This window comes from Dysidea avara, chromosome 4, assembly GCF_963678975.1.
Source record: "Dysidea avara chromosome 4, odDysAvar1.4, whole genome shotgun sequence".
Lineage (NCBI taxonomy): Eukaryota > Metazoa > Porifera > Demospongiae > Dictyoceratida > Dysideidae > Dysidea > Dysidea avara.
The window spans coordinates 25827252-25840737 of NC_089275.1; the positions used below are offsets into that span (position 1 = coordinate 25827252).

A 13486-nucleotide genomic window follows, 5' to 3' on the forward strand; every position below is an offset into this window, starting at 1 on the left:
AACGTGTAACGATGGATTCACGTACCAAGTTTGTTGCAAATCTGAGTGATATTCAAGGAGTTATGGACATTTATTCACGTAAAAAAAGATCAAACTTTTGTCATGGCTACAGGGTAAACCAAGTATAGAAATAACTTGAAAATTGGTTTGTAGATAGGCTGATCATCGTAGCAGTGCCTTTTGATAGTTTGAATAGCAACAGAGTTACAGCGACAAAGTTATAAAGCAAAAACTAGGCGAGTGTAAAATCGCGGGTTAGAGATACTCTAATAGAGCAGTCACCACTGGGTAAAAAAGGTGTGCAAAAAGTGTCGAAAAAAAGCTTACCAGAGTTCGAACCAGGGACATCTATACATAACACCTGCATCCTTAACCGATGAACCACTGCTACCTTGACTGATCATCTCACTTATTTTCTGCTTTATAAATGAAATTTCTAGTTGAAATCTGCTTATAATCATAAGTTTGTAATTTCATAGATCTACCAATAGAAGTACTAGATTGTTCTAGAGCATTCTATGTATGTTCTATTAGAAGTCCTCAAAAAATGTGCACTCTATTAGAGTATTACAATAATATTATCAAATATTGAATTAAATCATGTAATGAAATACATTTATAAGTCTGTCTTCAATAATCATAATTGTATCTACATAGAAAAGAAGAAATGTGAGTAAAAACAAACCTCAAAGTCAGCCATAGGCTGGTTTTGGGGCCTTATAAAGTACAAAAAGGAGTGAAATCCACACAAAAACAGCCAAGCTGTGAAAAAATGGTGCGGCCTTAAAAAGCCTGGGTGAAAAAAGCTGTGAAATCAAAGGTGGCGACCAAGAAATGGCTGCAATGATGTTAATGCTAAAAAAATTTAATAATGGCTGTGTGCATTGTTAAAATTTAGTAGTATTAACATCATTGCAGCCATTTCTTGGCCGCCACCTTTGATTTCACAAATTTTTTCACCCAGGCTTTTTAAGGCTGCACCATTTTTCACAGCTTGGCTGTTTTTGTGTGGATAGCAATTACAATAAACCTCTATCCTACCAATACAAACAATTTGTGTTGTTTCTCTACACAGTTGCTCCATATGGTGTAAACATCACTGGTGACAACACATACCCTCATGGGAGTCAGTTACAATTACATTGTTCATCAGAGGGTGGACCACAATCAGAATACAGTTGGAGCAGAACTAACATATTCTCAAATGGAGCAACTACTAATACCAACAACCTTACTATTAGTAATGTAACTACACTTGATGGAGGAAATTACACTTGTACTGTCACTAATGATGCTGGATCTAGTAGTAATACTGTCACTGTCTATGGTGAGTTACTTCATATCACATGTTTGAAACTTTGAGTGAGTTAATGAGTTAAAATATTTTTAACAGTTGGACCAGTGTTCACTACTCATCCAATGAATCAGGAGGAGGTTATTAATAACAGTTTTACACTACAGTGTACAGCAGAAGGATTCCCTACACCATCTATACAATGGTACCTCAACAATACCATGATCACTAATAGCAGTAATAGATATATTATTGACTCCACATCAATGAACAGTATTACTAGTATACTGAGAGTTATAATGGCTCATTTTACTGATACTGGTCTGTACCACTGTGAAGCTAATAGTAGTGTGTTTATTGATAATGTTTACAGTGACATGATGAATATCAGTGTAGTAGGTGAGTGTGGGTTGGTACGAAGTCAAAATACTGTGTGCATTTATGTATGGTGCACTATTGAATAGTGTATGTTTTAAAATTTAATAAAGAGAATGTTTATATGTATGTATCTGGTCTATAGTATGAAAAGCCTATGTCAAACATTCCAGCATAATAGACAGAGTAACTATGGAATGGAATTTTTCAGTGTGTCAACAGTATACTAGCACATTGTGAATCTGTATCAAAACAGCCAATATTAATTTGGCCTACTCCTAGGGTTGCTTGGAGTCTGCCGGCCTTGTTTAATTGCTGGTATTTCCAGCTGTCCAGCACTTTAACAACTAGTGCTGGGGGTGGTGGCAAGGGAAGTCCATCTAGCCCGGGAAAAAAAAGAGGAGCTGTGTGAAAAAGAAATTTACCTCGTAATAGTACAGGGTGAAATGTTGTCAAACCATACAAATAAATACCTGAAACGATGTCAATAAATTTTAATAATGTGGCATTTCTTTTGATTTCACAACCTTGTTACCTGGTCCACCCCATTTTTTTAACAGCTTAGCTGTTTTGACATCAAGACTATCAAACAATCTTTGTATCCATACTAATTCATCACTCACATAGTACAAGGTAAATCAGAACTTGGTTGATTGAATGCATTATAAAAGTTATTATCATCAACATATGGCTGTCACCATTGATTTCACGATTTTTCACCCAGGCTTTTGAAGGTACACTTATATACAGCTTGGCTATTTTGTATGGATTTCACTTTTTTGTATTTTAAATACTTCAAAGCCAACCACAAATTGGCTTTGAGATTTGTTTTCACCCAAACCATTGTTCTTATCTGCAGATATAATGACGATAATATAAGATAAACTAGTGCTATACCAATGCAGAAAAATACCTACAGATCCAATACCAAAGCCAAAGGATCTAGGTTAATACTGATAATTGCTCCAACTGTAATTTTGTGCTTCCTTCCAGATTAGGTATGCATGTGCATTATTTGTCTATTAGGATTTTTACTTTGCATGACTATTCTAGTAGAGTACATACCTCTATTAGTGTATTCCGGCTTTCTTGGTCGCACGGTGCACTGCCGTGTGTCTTGATGAGAAGAAAACAAAGAAATAAACCAAATCTCCTAGTAGTTCATATCAGGAATGTCTGCATTGATTATGCTGAATTCTAGTATGTTTCCTGCTATATCTTCCAAGAAGTTCGTTCCACTGTGAAGTCACTTTATTAGAAGAAAGGAGTACAGGGCTATGTATGTATGCATGTGTGAAAGTTACACTTTGTTTCCTGTTAACAACACACTTGTGATGTGCCGGATTCTTGGGCCACACAACACATTATTCTGTGTCTTGATATCTGATAAAATGGAGGTTAATTTCATGGTAGATCAATCCTCACTTAATGGAACAATCAGTGGAGAATAAAATGCTGCAATGATTAATGATGTACCAATATCACATATTCACTATACCAAATACATTTTAGATGGAAATGGCAAATACCAATCCAATAATTATACTTTTTCACACTAATACATTACTCACAAAAACAGCTAGTAATTCCAATTGTAGTTGGTAGACTAGCTTACTAAACACACCACACACGGGGATAATAATCGTTTATTGCTTCAACAATCTTATTTCATGGCTTATTGCTATTTGCACTATGCTATAAAGCCACTCCAAATACATTCTGTTTCCCATCCTGGACTCAGGCATATATGCTTGCGGGCAGACAGTCTATTTCCATTATGCAAGAACAACTGGAAAGTAATGGAAGAATATGGAATAATGGAATATGAGAACTGACAGTAACTAGATGCTGGGAAATAGAGAATTTATTTGGAGTGGCCTAATGGCTGGCCTCTTTCAAAGAATTCATGACTTATATCAGCCTTTGATCAACGCCGTTTGACATGCATCGTAAGCCGCTATCTTGAAAATCAATTAGACGACACCGTACAAAGCATCGGTGGGTATCGAAAATTCATAGCTTTACCGATATCAGTCCAATACCAGCAAAATAGGGCCATTCCAGCACTAATATAGGTATCGGTGCATCACTAGTGATAATATGGTACACACTAGATGGATAGTCTCTAATAGAATGGTCAGTGTGCAGTAAAACACTGTAATAGAGAATTCAGAATTTAAACTTTTTAATACTATATTATGAAATGTTGTGAACATTGGAGAAACCATTTGAAAATATTTTTTTGCAAATTAGATGCAGTAAATTTACTGTATTTATTGTTTAATATTATCTTTATTTCTTGTGTAGAGAGACCTGTGGTTATCCCATCCACTCACAATGTCAGTTTGGGCACTAACATAACATTTAAATGTACAGAGTTTGGTTCTCCACCATTTACCTACCAATGGTTCATGAGAAATACATCAATGGAAGGGAGTGATAAGTTATTAGTTGGAGAGGATAAGAACACTTACAACATATCATCAGTATTGTACAGTCAGACTGGACTATATTTCTGTGAAGCTAGTAACATGTTAGGAATTCTTTCTAATTCAACTCCTGCTAATCTGTTAGGTGAGAATTTTTAGATTTTGCATTGCATACCTAGGCCATTGCTGCATGCTGCCACTAAATAGGTTTCTAACACATATTTCATGAATTGATGGTATTGCTCTGTTAATTTCATATTTATATTTTAATCCAAACTTTGCATGAATGATTAAATAACTCAGAAAGTTTTCTTTTGTCTAAGCTAATTGCTGTCATTGGCCCAACATAAACGTATTATGTGTACACCTTGTAGCAAGAATAGGTATTCTTCATAAAATTGAACATAGTAGAAACTGATCTTTACATAAAATTTGTTTAACTCACACAGTTCGTCCGAACATGGTTGAACATCCAGTCACAATACAGTCAGTGTACCCAGGAGAGATGGTGAACTTCAGTTGTAGAGCTGAAGGCTTCTCTACACTTAGTTATAGCTGGTTCATGGTGGAGTCTGGTTCTGATATTGGAGTGGAGATTGGGAATACAGCTTATCCAACATACTCTATTTCTAATCCCATTTATAACCAAAGCAATACTGGTTACTATTGTGTTGCTACTAACAATGAGGGAATTGCTGTATCCAACACTTCTATGTTGACAGGTAATCATGTTATGGTTAAAGCACCACCAGGCTTATGTATGAGGGAAATACAGGATGTGGGGCATGTCAGCAGGGTCAAAACACCCCATTGAGTGCTGTATTTCCATACACACAAGCACAAGTGATGTTTTATGTATTATATTGCACTTCCTAGTCATCTTGCTTGGAGCATTCACCTTGAGTGTTTAATTTTCGGTGATCAAACTATCAGTATAATTTTTCTAGTTGTAGAACAAACTGGTAGGATTAGTTTGGCTAGTTTTAGTGATTCGCGAAGTTATGCAAGTGATCATTCATGCTGTCTGAGTGTGGTTGTTAGCATGACATTCCTTACATAACTGTACTGTACATTCCCAAGTGTACTGTATTTGCCCAATTATCTGCATAACTGCACTGTATGATTCATACACTTTATGGCACTTTCATCTTCTCACGCAAAGTACAATATGTGACTGGATCTACAAAAACCGGTCTTGTCGCCCAAGACAGGACATTTGATTTTTTCACACAAACACAAAGCTTCATGAACGCGCTATCAAATTTCACTGTGACAGCCAATCAGAGTAAAGTGGTCTGCTTTTGCTAGCTGCTTTTTTTTCAAGTACAGTGGCGAGCTGTACGAGTGGTCTGGGGTCTTTATGGAGCCCTGGCCAACCAGAAGATGGATGTGTGGCTGTACAGCTCCATGGTATTGGAAAATGACCTGTGCTGTAATTTTCCTTTCATTTTAGCCAGTTTTAAGCCCTAAATGGCCCATAACTTTGTCTATATCATCCCAACAAATTCCTCTTCAAATTTTAAACAGCATCTTTCCTGCCTTCCAGCCCTCCTCCCCCCTACCTCTCACCCGTTTTGGAGCTTGCCTGATACAGCCAACATTGGTGTAAATACTATCTAAAATGGCAGGAAACTTAGCTGTTGACTACTTCAATCTGGAAGGTAATAAATTGTTGTAAAATGTGTGAAAATTTGGTATTTGTAGCTGCCAATCTATTGGAAAGCTATAACACTCTGAATACTTAAAACCGGTATTTCTCGATAATTTTAAATGGGCGATAAGACTGGTTTTCCCAGAGGCAGTCACATATTTTGTGCTTACAGTAAGTTTAGGAGTGTGTGCATGATTTTTGAAGTGTGGTTGCTTTAGATGATGAAAGAACTTATACGTAATTATTATAATGAGTGTATACTGTCAGACTCTGTTATTACAGTAGTTCAAATATTCTTTTCTCAAATGATTGTAAAGAGTTGGATGCTAGTAGATATCTATGAGACACCATTTTTTGACAAGTACAATAAACATTTTGTATATCCAAGACCCCCAGTCATGATTTCCAATAATCTAAATAATTTGTAAACTCCATAGGTCTCTAACACCCAATTGTAAACATATCTGTGTTATATTGTCTAATTCAAAACAGCCAATGTATAAAAAAGTGCACCCTTCCAAAAATAGGCTAGCACGAAAAAGGTATGATATCAAAGGTGGTGGCCAAGAAATGACTGAAATGATATTATACTGTCATATAAATTGTGACATTACCAATTAATTGACACAATGTTATTGCAGCCACTTAATCGCCACAACCTTTGATATCACATCTTTTTCATAGTAGCCCATTTTTGTAAGGCCACATCCTTTTTCACAGTTTTCCTATTTTGGATTAGATATCAATTATTTTTGCATTTGTATATGCTGGCTTTTGTCTATCGTTTTTACAGATAAGCAGAAGAACTAAATTTGTACTATCTTGATATGAACTTTTGTATTATTTTTGCTGTTGTTGAATATCACATGGCTGCTCTACTTATAAGGATCTAGAAACGTTTTTGTTGCATGCATGCATGGTTGGTTTTCACATTATAACTCATTGATATTTAAAACAGATTTCCATTACAATACTTGAAGGTTAATACCTAGATGGTTACGTGATACATGCAAGAAAATTCATCTTGTTTGCATAAACAGTTTAGCTAAAAAGTGTGACAACAAATCGTGACAAGGACAACTGCTCTATTGAAGTATTTCAATTGCAAGACTATTATGCCTTTCTTATTATTTGACTATTTTTATAGCACTCTATTACAGCACGCATTTTTGTGAGCACTAGGACATGCATAGAGTGCTCTAGAACAATCTTGAATTTCTATGGATAAATCTAGGAAATTATAGCAACTTGAGTTTCCGTTTATAAGATAGAAATTAGGTGAGGTCGGCAACTGACAGTGGTGGCAGAATTGAAAAGATTTAGGCGTATAGATGCGGAGATCTCTGGTTTGAACCTTGAACAATTTTTTTCAACATTTTCCTGCAACTAGCTGTACAGTACTTCTCAGTGACTGTTCTATTGTATGTAGTATCTCAATCTCGAGTGTTTCACATGTTTGGTTTATGCTTTATATCTCCTTAGCTAATAATCTCAGTGCTTTCAAATCACAAAAGGATTAGCCTATCTGCATACCAAGTTTAAGTTATTTCTATCAGTAGTTATCCTAAAGGCATCACAAAAAATCACACTTGCAATTTTTAAATTGCTTGTAACTTTGCACTACTTCTATTCATCTGTTGACAAATTGACAGATTCATGCACTATATTATGCTCTTTATGCCATCCAAATTTAATAAGAATCCAATAAGGCTTGCACCAGTTATGGCAATATTTGTAAATGGTGTAAATATAAAATTAATGGAAGAAGAGAAATTAAGACAAGTTAAAAATGTGTGTATCTCAAAGACAGCTGTTTAAATTTAGCTCAAATTTGGCGTGGAAGATGTCCCACCCTGAGGTATGTTTCATAGAAAATGGGCTATTTTTGTTAATCCATTACTGAAGTACAGTATGAATGTGCAAAATCATGTTTTCTTTGTTGTTCCAAAATTGTCTGTCCTGATTATAGTGTGCAGTGGAAGATCTAGATGGGTTTCTTGGGTTTCGACAGAAACCCCCTTTTAAATTTAGCTCAGTGGAAATCTAAATACATAAACATTGTTGTACTGACAATTTGTCATATCAAACAACTATATACCACTGTATTTCAGTAGCATGCATGCAGCTGCACTTAACTGACACCATTTATAGCTATTAAACCCTCAGCAACACTTCACTTTTCATCTCCCACTGCATTAAAAATGATCAAGATACTCTAATAGAGCATTCAAAGCTACAGCTTATACCGGGGTAGCCACCATATTTGCCATATAGTTAGCTATAGTATTTACAGTTTAAAGCATTGGATTTATTGTAATTCCTAACTAAAAGTAGTCTAAAATCCGATCTCAGAGCTTCTAAAATCTCAAAATTTTCTGGAGAAATAAAGCGCTAATAACAATAACAAATGTCATCAGATACCTCATTGAGTTATTACAACTTTCAGAAACCCCCTTTTAAAAATCCTAGATCTGCCATTGGTGTGTCGTGTGGCCAAATACAACCAGTGCAGGTGTGTGACAGAGAAGTGTGTATTTTGAAAATTCTTTTTTCACGCATTTGTAGTTTGGTAGTACCTGATCAGAAATTAACCATCTTTGCTTTGAAAACTCCCTCAGGATGGGACACCTCCTGTATACAATTTGAACTGAATCTATCCAGGCGTCACTGAGCTATGCACCTTCAAAGTTCATCTTATCTTTTTTTCATATTTTCATCATCTTTTCACTCAACTTAGAAAAATTACTTTAACTAGCATATGGTTTAGTCAATTTTCTTCTAATTTGGAGGGCAGTAAGAACATACTGCAGCATAATGTCAGTATAAATTGTGTACACATCAGAGTAAGAGCAAGGGAGTTATTCATAATTTTTCAAAATTAAGTAAGGCCATACCTATTTGATCTTATGTTACGCGGGCCCGACCGACTGCATTTTTCTTCAAATGAAATAATTTTGAAAATCACGTGCGCGGATCACGTGTTCTTTATTAAAGACAACATGGCATCAACATCATTGTGTTAAAGCCAAAAAGGGACCATTGAAGATCGTCCAATGCTCTAAATTGTGCAGATACAATAGGAAGATTTATTTTTAAAGTCATTCAAATCTGATGCTACTAGAAGAGTACTGAAAGTGGAGATTTCACAGACTGACCAGCTTTTGAATGCCCACAAGGTTAGTATCAAGCTAATTCTATATATATATTAGAGCCTTGCATCCAGGCAGTCTAATAATATGAAACCTAGATTTTAACTGTTTATGTTAAAAATTGTACTATTATAGCTACATTTATTGCTTGCATTTTGTATGCCTTTGTTTAAATTTTTTGTCATTTTCATTTTCAAACCTACCTACCTACCCAAATTTAAAATAGTTTTGCCCGCGCAACAGAAGATCAAATAGGTATGGCCTAAGCATCATAGTGTAAACCTTTTGTGGTTTGAAAGAAATCCCACTAACAGCCAAGGAGTTGTAACAAAAATGTCAACCATGTACAACAAGCAAATGATCAAGTTTTTTCAATGAAGAACTATTGTTTGCCACACCTACCAGGCAAACTAGAAATGCAAGCATCTGAAAATTGGTAAATAGGTACATTAATCATACAGTAAGTAATGTCTGATCAAAAAGAGACAAGCTGTAAAAAAAGGTGCGGCCTCCAAAAAAGCCAGGGTGAAAAATATGTGAAATCCAAGGTGGCGGCCAAGAAAAAGCTGTAATGGTAGGTTAATTGCAAAAATCCTGTTGCCTTCTCCAAGTTTCACTAGGATTTGGCACCAAATTCACCTGAATTGTTGTTATTAAAATTTTTGCCATTAACCATCATTTCTTGACCATCACCTTGAATTTCACATCTCTTTTCACCCTGGCTTTTTTGAAGGCCGCACCCTTTTTTTACAGCTTGTCTGTTTTTGATTAGATATCATATCTTCTTGTAATTTGATGCCTAAAACCAGCCTATGGCCAGCTTTGGGTATTACTTTTAACTTATCTTTTTCTTTTCTATGGAATGATGATCATTAAGGAGAAAATTATTTTATTGTTTAATTGTTTAGCTATACATGCACATTTAACAATATTATTTACAATTAATGTTGTTCACTCACCTTACTCAACTGTAACAGTGTTCAGCTCCGTATCCACTTCACTGCTGGTTCCAGCTGGCCATCTGTTTATCCTTCACATGTTTGTTACTACTGTAGACCTCACACAGTCAAATGATTGTGGAGGGGTTTGGTAAGTGTACAAGGCCTCGACAGCCATGGGATATTTTGTTTTGTATTACTTTTTTATTGTAGTGTGGAGGGGAAATGAAGGTGTTAATATTGGATTTTTTTCCTTTTTGACAGATACTTGGGATAGCGAGATGTCTGGGGCAAGGCTAGCAATAGTCCCCTCCCAGACTCTTGCTATTATCTTAAGCCACAGAAAGGGAGCAATGGTGACCTTTCACCCAAGTATCTGATATATCAATGGATGAGTGGCATGTGTGGTATCTCCTGATTTGATTTCAATTTGCTTTGTGAATTTTTTTAAATTGATGTCTGTGGTTGTGGCTTGGTCGTTACGTAATAGACTATGCAGTGTGCTCGCTGTTTGTTACAAAATTAATTCGTTTAAATGATTATTTAACTGTTCTTTGTGTTGATTAATCATTAACTCAATGCGAATACTCTACAGAGAAATGTGTATGTAGCTGAAATTTTTACAGGGAGAATCATATTGTAGCTGTACTCTTAGACTACATGGTGAAAAGTTTGTATGTAGTTGAACTCACCACAAAGTGACTTGTAACATAACTAAACTCTACAGAAAGAATTGCAAGATAGCTGAACTTTATACAAAGTAGTTTTCTTGTAGGTGAACCCTCTACAGGGTGACTTGATTCTATCTGATCTCTCTACAGGGTGAATTGTTTTTAACTGATCCTTCTATGGGGTGATATGTTTCAAGCTGACCTTTCTACAGAGTGATTTGAAATGTAGCTGATTTTTCTACACGGTGACTTGTTTTAGCTGAGCTCTCCACAGGGTAACTTGTTTCTAGCTGATCTCTCTACAGGGTGATCTGTTTCTAGCTGTTTCTACAGGGTAACTGTTTCAAGCTGATCTCTCTACAGGGTGACTTGTTTCTAACTGATGTCTCTATGGGGTGATTTGTTTCAAGCTGACCTTTCTACAGTGTGTTTTGAAATGTAGCTGATCTTTCTACAGGATGACTTTAAATTAATTTTTTCTCCACCCCATAAGTAGCATTAATGACGATATGGATAACAGTCTCCTTGATGTTTCTGCTGATATGATTGGTGAGACCCCTAGAAAGAAGCCAATATCTCCACGGTAATTTGCTAAGGACGTTTTAAAATGCTGATATAACATTGTACAACAAATTGGTAAATAGGTACATTAATCATACAGTAAGTAATGATCATATAATAATATTATTAATTTAAAATGAAGTAGGGATCTATGCAATAAAAAGTAGTGAAACAAGAGATGAATGATGGCATTACAACATAGCTCGGTGGGAAAGTCCCTACTTTGGCATTGAGCAAAATTATAGCTAATGTTCCAAAGTAGGGACTTTCCCATAAAGCTATGCTGCATGTAATAGCATCATTCATCTCTTGTTTCACTACTTTTTATTGCATAGATCCCTACTTCATTTTTAAATTAACAATGTTTTAAAGTACTAGTCTGTTTAGTTTTTTTGTTGTAGCACAGCAAGCTACACTGTAGTTACAGTGTAACTTGTGAATAGTTATTAAGTTCCTGTACAGCTTATTGAAGTACGTACTGTGCCAAAATTAGGAAGCACATAAGCCCATGTGCATAGCTTACCTTTGATCATAGTAGCAGTGGTGCTCAGATCTATGACCTGTCTCAGTACGATGGTTCGTGTTCTATTCACCCAGGCTGGAAGTTGTTCAAACGAACAGGCCCTTTCAGTTGTCTGGAGCTTAGTCTTGACTAACAGGATGGAGTAATACAGCCTCAATTTCCCTTCATGACATCTTGGCAGTCAGTGTTGGGGGTAACGCATTACATCATATTATTACTTTTGTGGTAACTAAGCAATATGACGAAATACGTTATAAAACAGGTAATATAACTCAAGTTACTTTACTTACAAATGTAACGCATTACCTAAGTAATATAGTTCTGTAAATTATGTAATATTATTACTACAAGTAACGAAGTTACTAATCTCGTTAGTGATCCACTGAGTAATGCCTAGCCACAATGAAGTAATGGAGCCTACTGAATGAAGCTTAGTCACCAGCTTCTTACTCATAGCCAAGATTTGCACATTGTCCAACAACGCAATCATGTCACATGATAAGGTGGTAGTTTCACATGTGACAGCTTAAGGTTGTGGACACAAAGTAATATAATATGTAATATTATTATAGTTACTTTATTTTATGGGTAATATGTAACTGTAACTAAATAGTTCAGTTGCAAGTAATATGTAACTAGTTACTTTTAAAAAGTAACTGTCCTAACACTGTTGGCAGTATTTGTTGGACAAAGCCAAACCAAAAATGTCTTCAGACCAACACCAAATCCTTCAAAAAAGTTTTTATGGGATTTAAAAAAAATCTATTTAACAGAACCTTTTGCTGACTGACTAACTTTTTTATATTTGCATATTATACTACTGTATTACAAACAAATAATAATGACTATAAAATGTCTAAACTAAAGATGGAGATTCCCTTGTAATCAATCATTGAGGGGTCATGCATGTGTCCAGGGCAGAAAGGCAACCACGCAAACACAAAACAGCTGAGTGCATTAAGGAAAATTCTATATGACATCGAAGCCAGCAAACCGTGTGACTGTAGGGCTTTCCCTTGCGGGTGGCAATGCATGAAGCCAACCTCTTAAGGACAACATCAGTGGTTGGTCCACAGCCACCAGTAACTGAAAATACAAGAGGTGAGAAACATCCCATCTCCACATCATGAACTTGGTAGTCATAATCTCTCCTCCTAGGTTGCCCATTACAGTGATAACAAGTTGACACTGGTACTGATTGATAAGATGGAGTCTTGGGATTGAACACACGTACATCAAAATAAGCAAGTTGATGTGAAATGTCCCAAAAACCATGAGTAGCAATGTCCAAGCAAGGTTTTCCCCAGTCAATGGCTGAAGGCCAGGCTCAACAGAAACATCATCACAAATCTCCTTTAACAAATGAGCAATGGAATCACAAATTTCTTTATGGCGGACAAATAAGAATCCTCCCTGAGTACAACTTAAGGCATGCTCAACAGTAAAGGACACACACACACATACACACACACACACACACACGCACACACACACACACACACGCACACGCACACACACACACACACACACACACACACACAAAGCTGGTAGTAGAGCAGACTTCCATCCATATCGCAGGCAGAGGGCATCGCGAAAATCACCCTTATATAGATGAAACTCATGGTCTCTGAGAGGTAAAACTGATAACCAAGTGGAGGCACCAGGCTCACAGGCAATCTAATTTAAGTGGCTCAAGGCTAAAGTTGCATATTATTGAAATTTAGTTAGATAGACAAGCCGCTGCTGACGCTTAAGTAAGTACAGTTTAACCTTTACAAATTGTTGTTAGTCCATAACCTCTCCGGTATGACTAATGCGAGAAATCAGTAGGGACACAGGATTAGTAACACCAACTGAAGTTCTGAATTGGACATCACTTGTTAACAGGAGATTGA

At 36.1% G+C, this 13486-nt stretch overlaps 2 protein-coding genes across 2 annotated transcripts in view; both read left to right on the forward strand.

Moving 5' to 3' along the window:
- LOC136253703 (hemicentin-1-like) overlaps positions 1-1585 on the forward strand; it is a 75560-nt gene extending 73975 nt beyond the window's left edge. Inside the window, exons 24-26 of the mRNA XM_066046361.1 lie at positions 1076-1327; positions 1394-1531; positions 1578-1585. Coding sequence (XP_065902433.1) covers positions 1076-1327; positions 1394-1531; positions 1578-1585 — 398 coding nt within the window. The remainder of the gene's footprint in view (positions 1-1075; positions 1328-1393; positions 1532-1577) is intronic.
- Positions 1586-1587: 2 nt separating this feature from the next.
- Positions 1588-13486, forward strand: part of LOC136254560 (hemicentin-1-like) — a 55940-nt gene continuing 44041 nt past the window's right edge. The window contains exons 1-3 of the mRNA XM_066047297.1: positions 1588-1693; positions 3977-4243; positions 4548-4820. Of these exons, the coding sequence (XP_065903369.1) occupies positions 1594-1693; positions 3977-4243; positions 4548-4820 (640 nt within the window). The 5' untranslated portion in view covers positions 1588-1593. The remainder of the gene's footprint in view (positions 1694-3976; positions 4244-4547; positions 4821-13486) is intronic.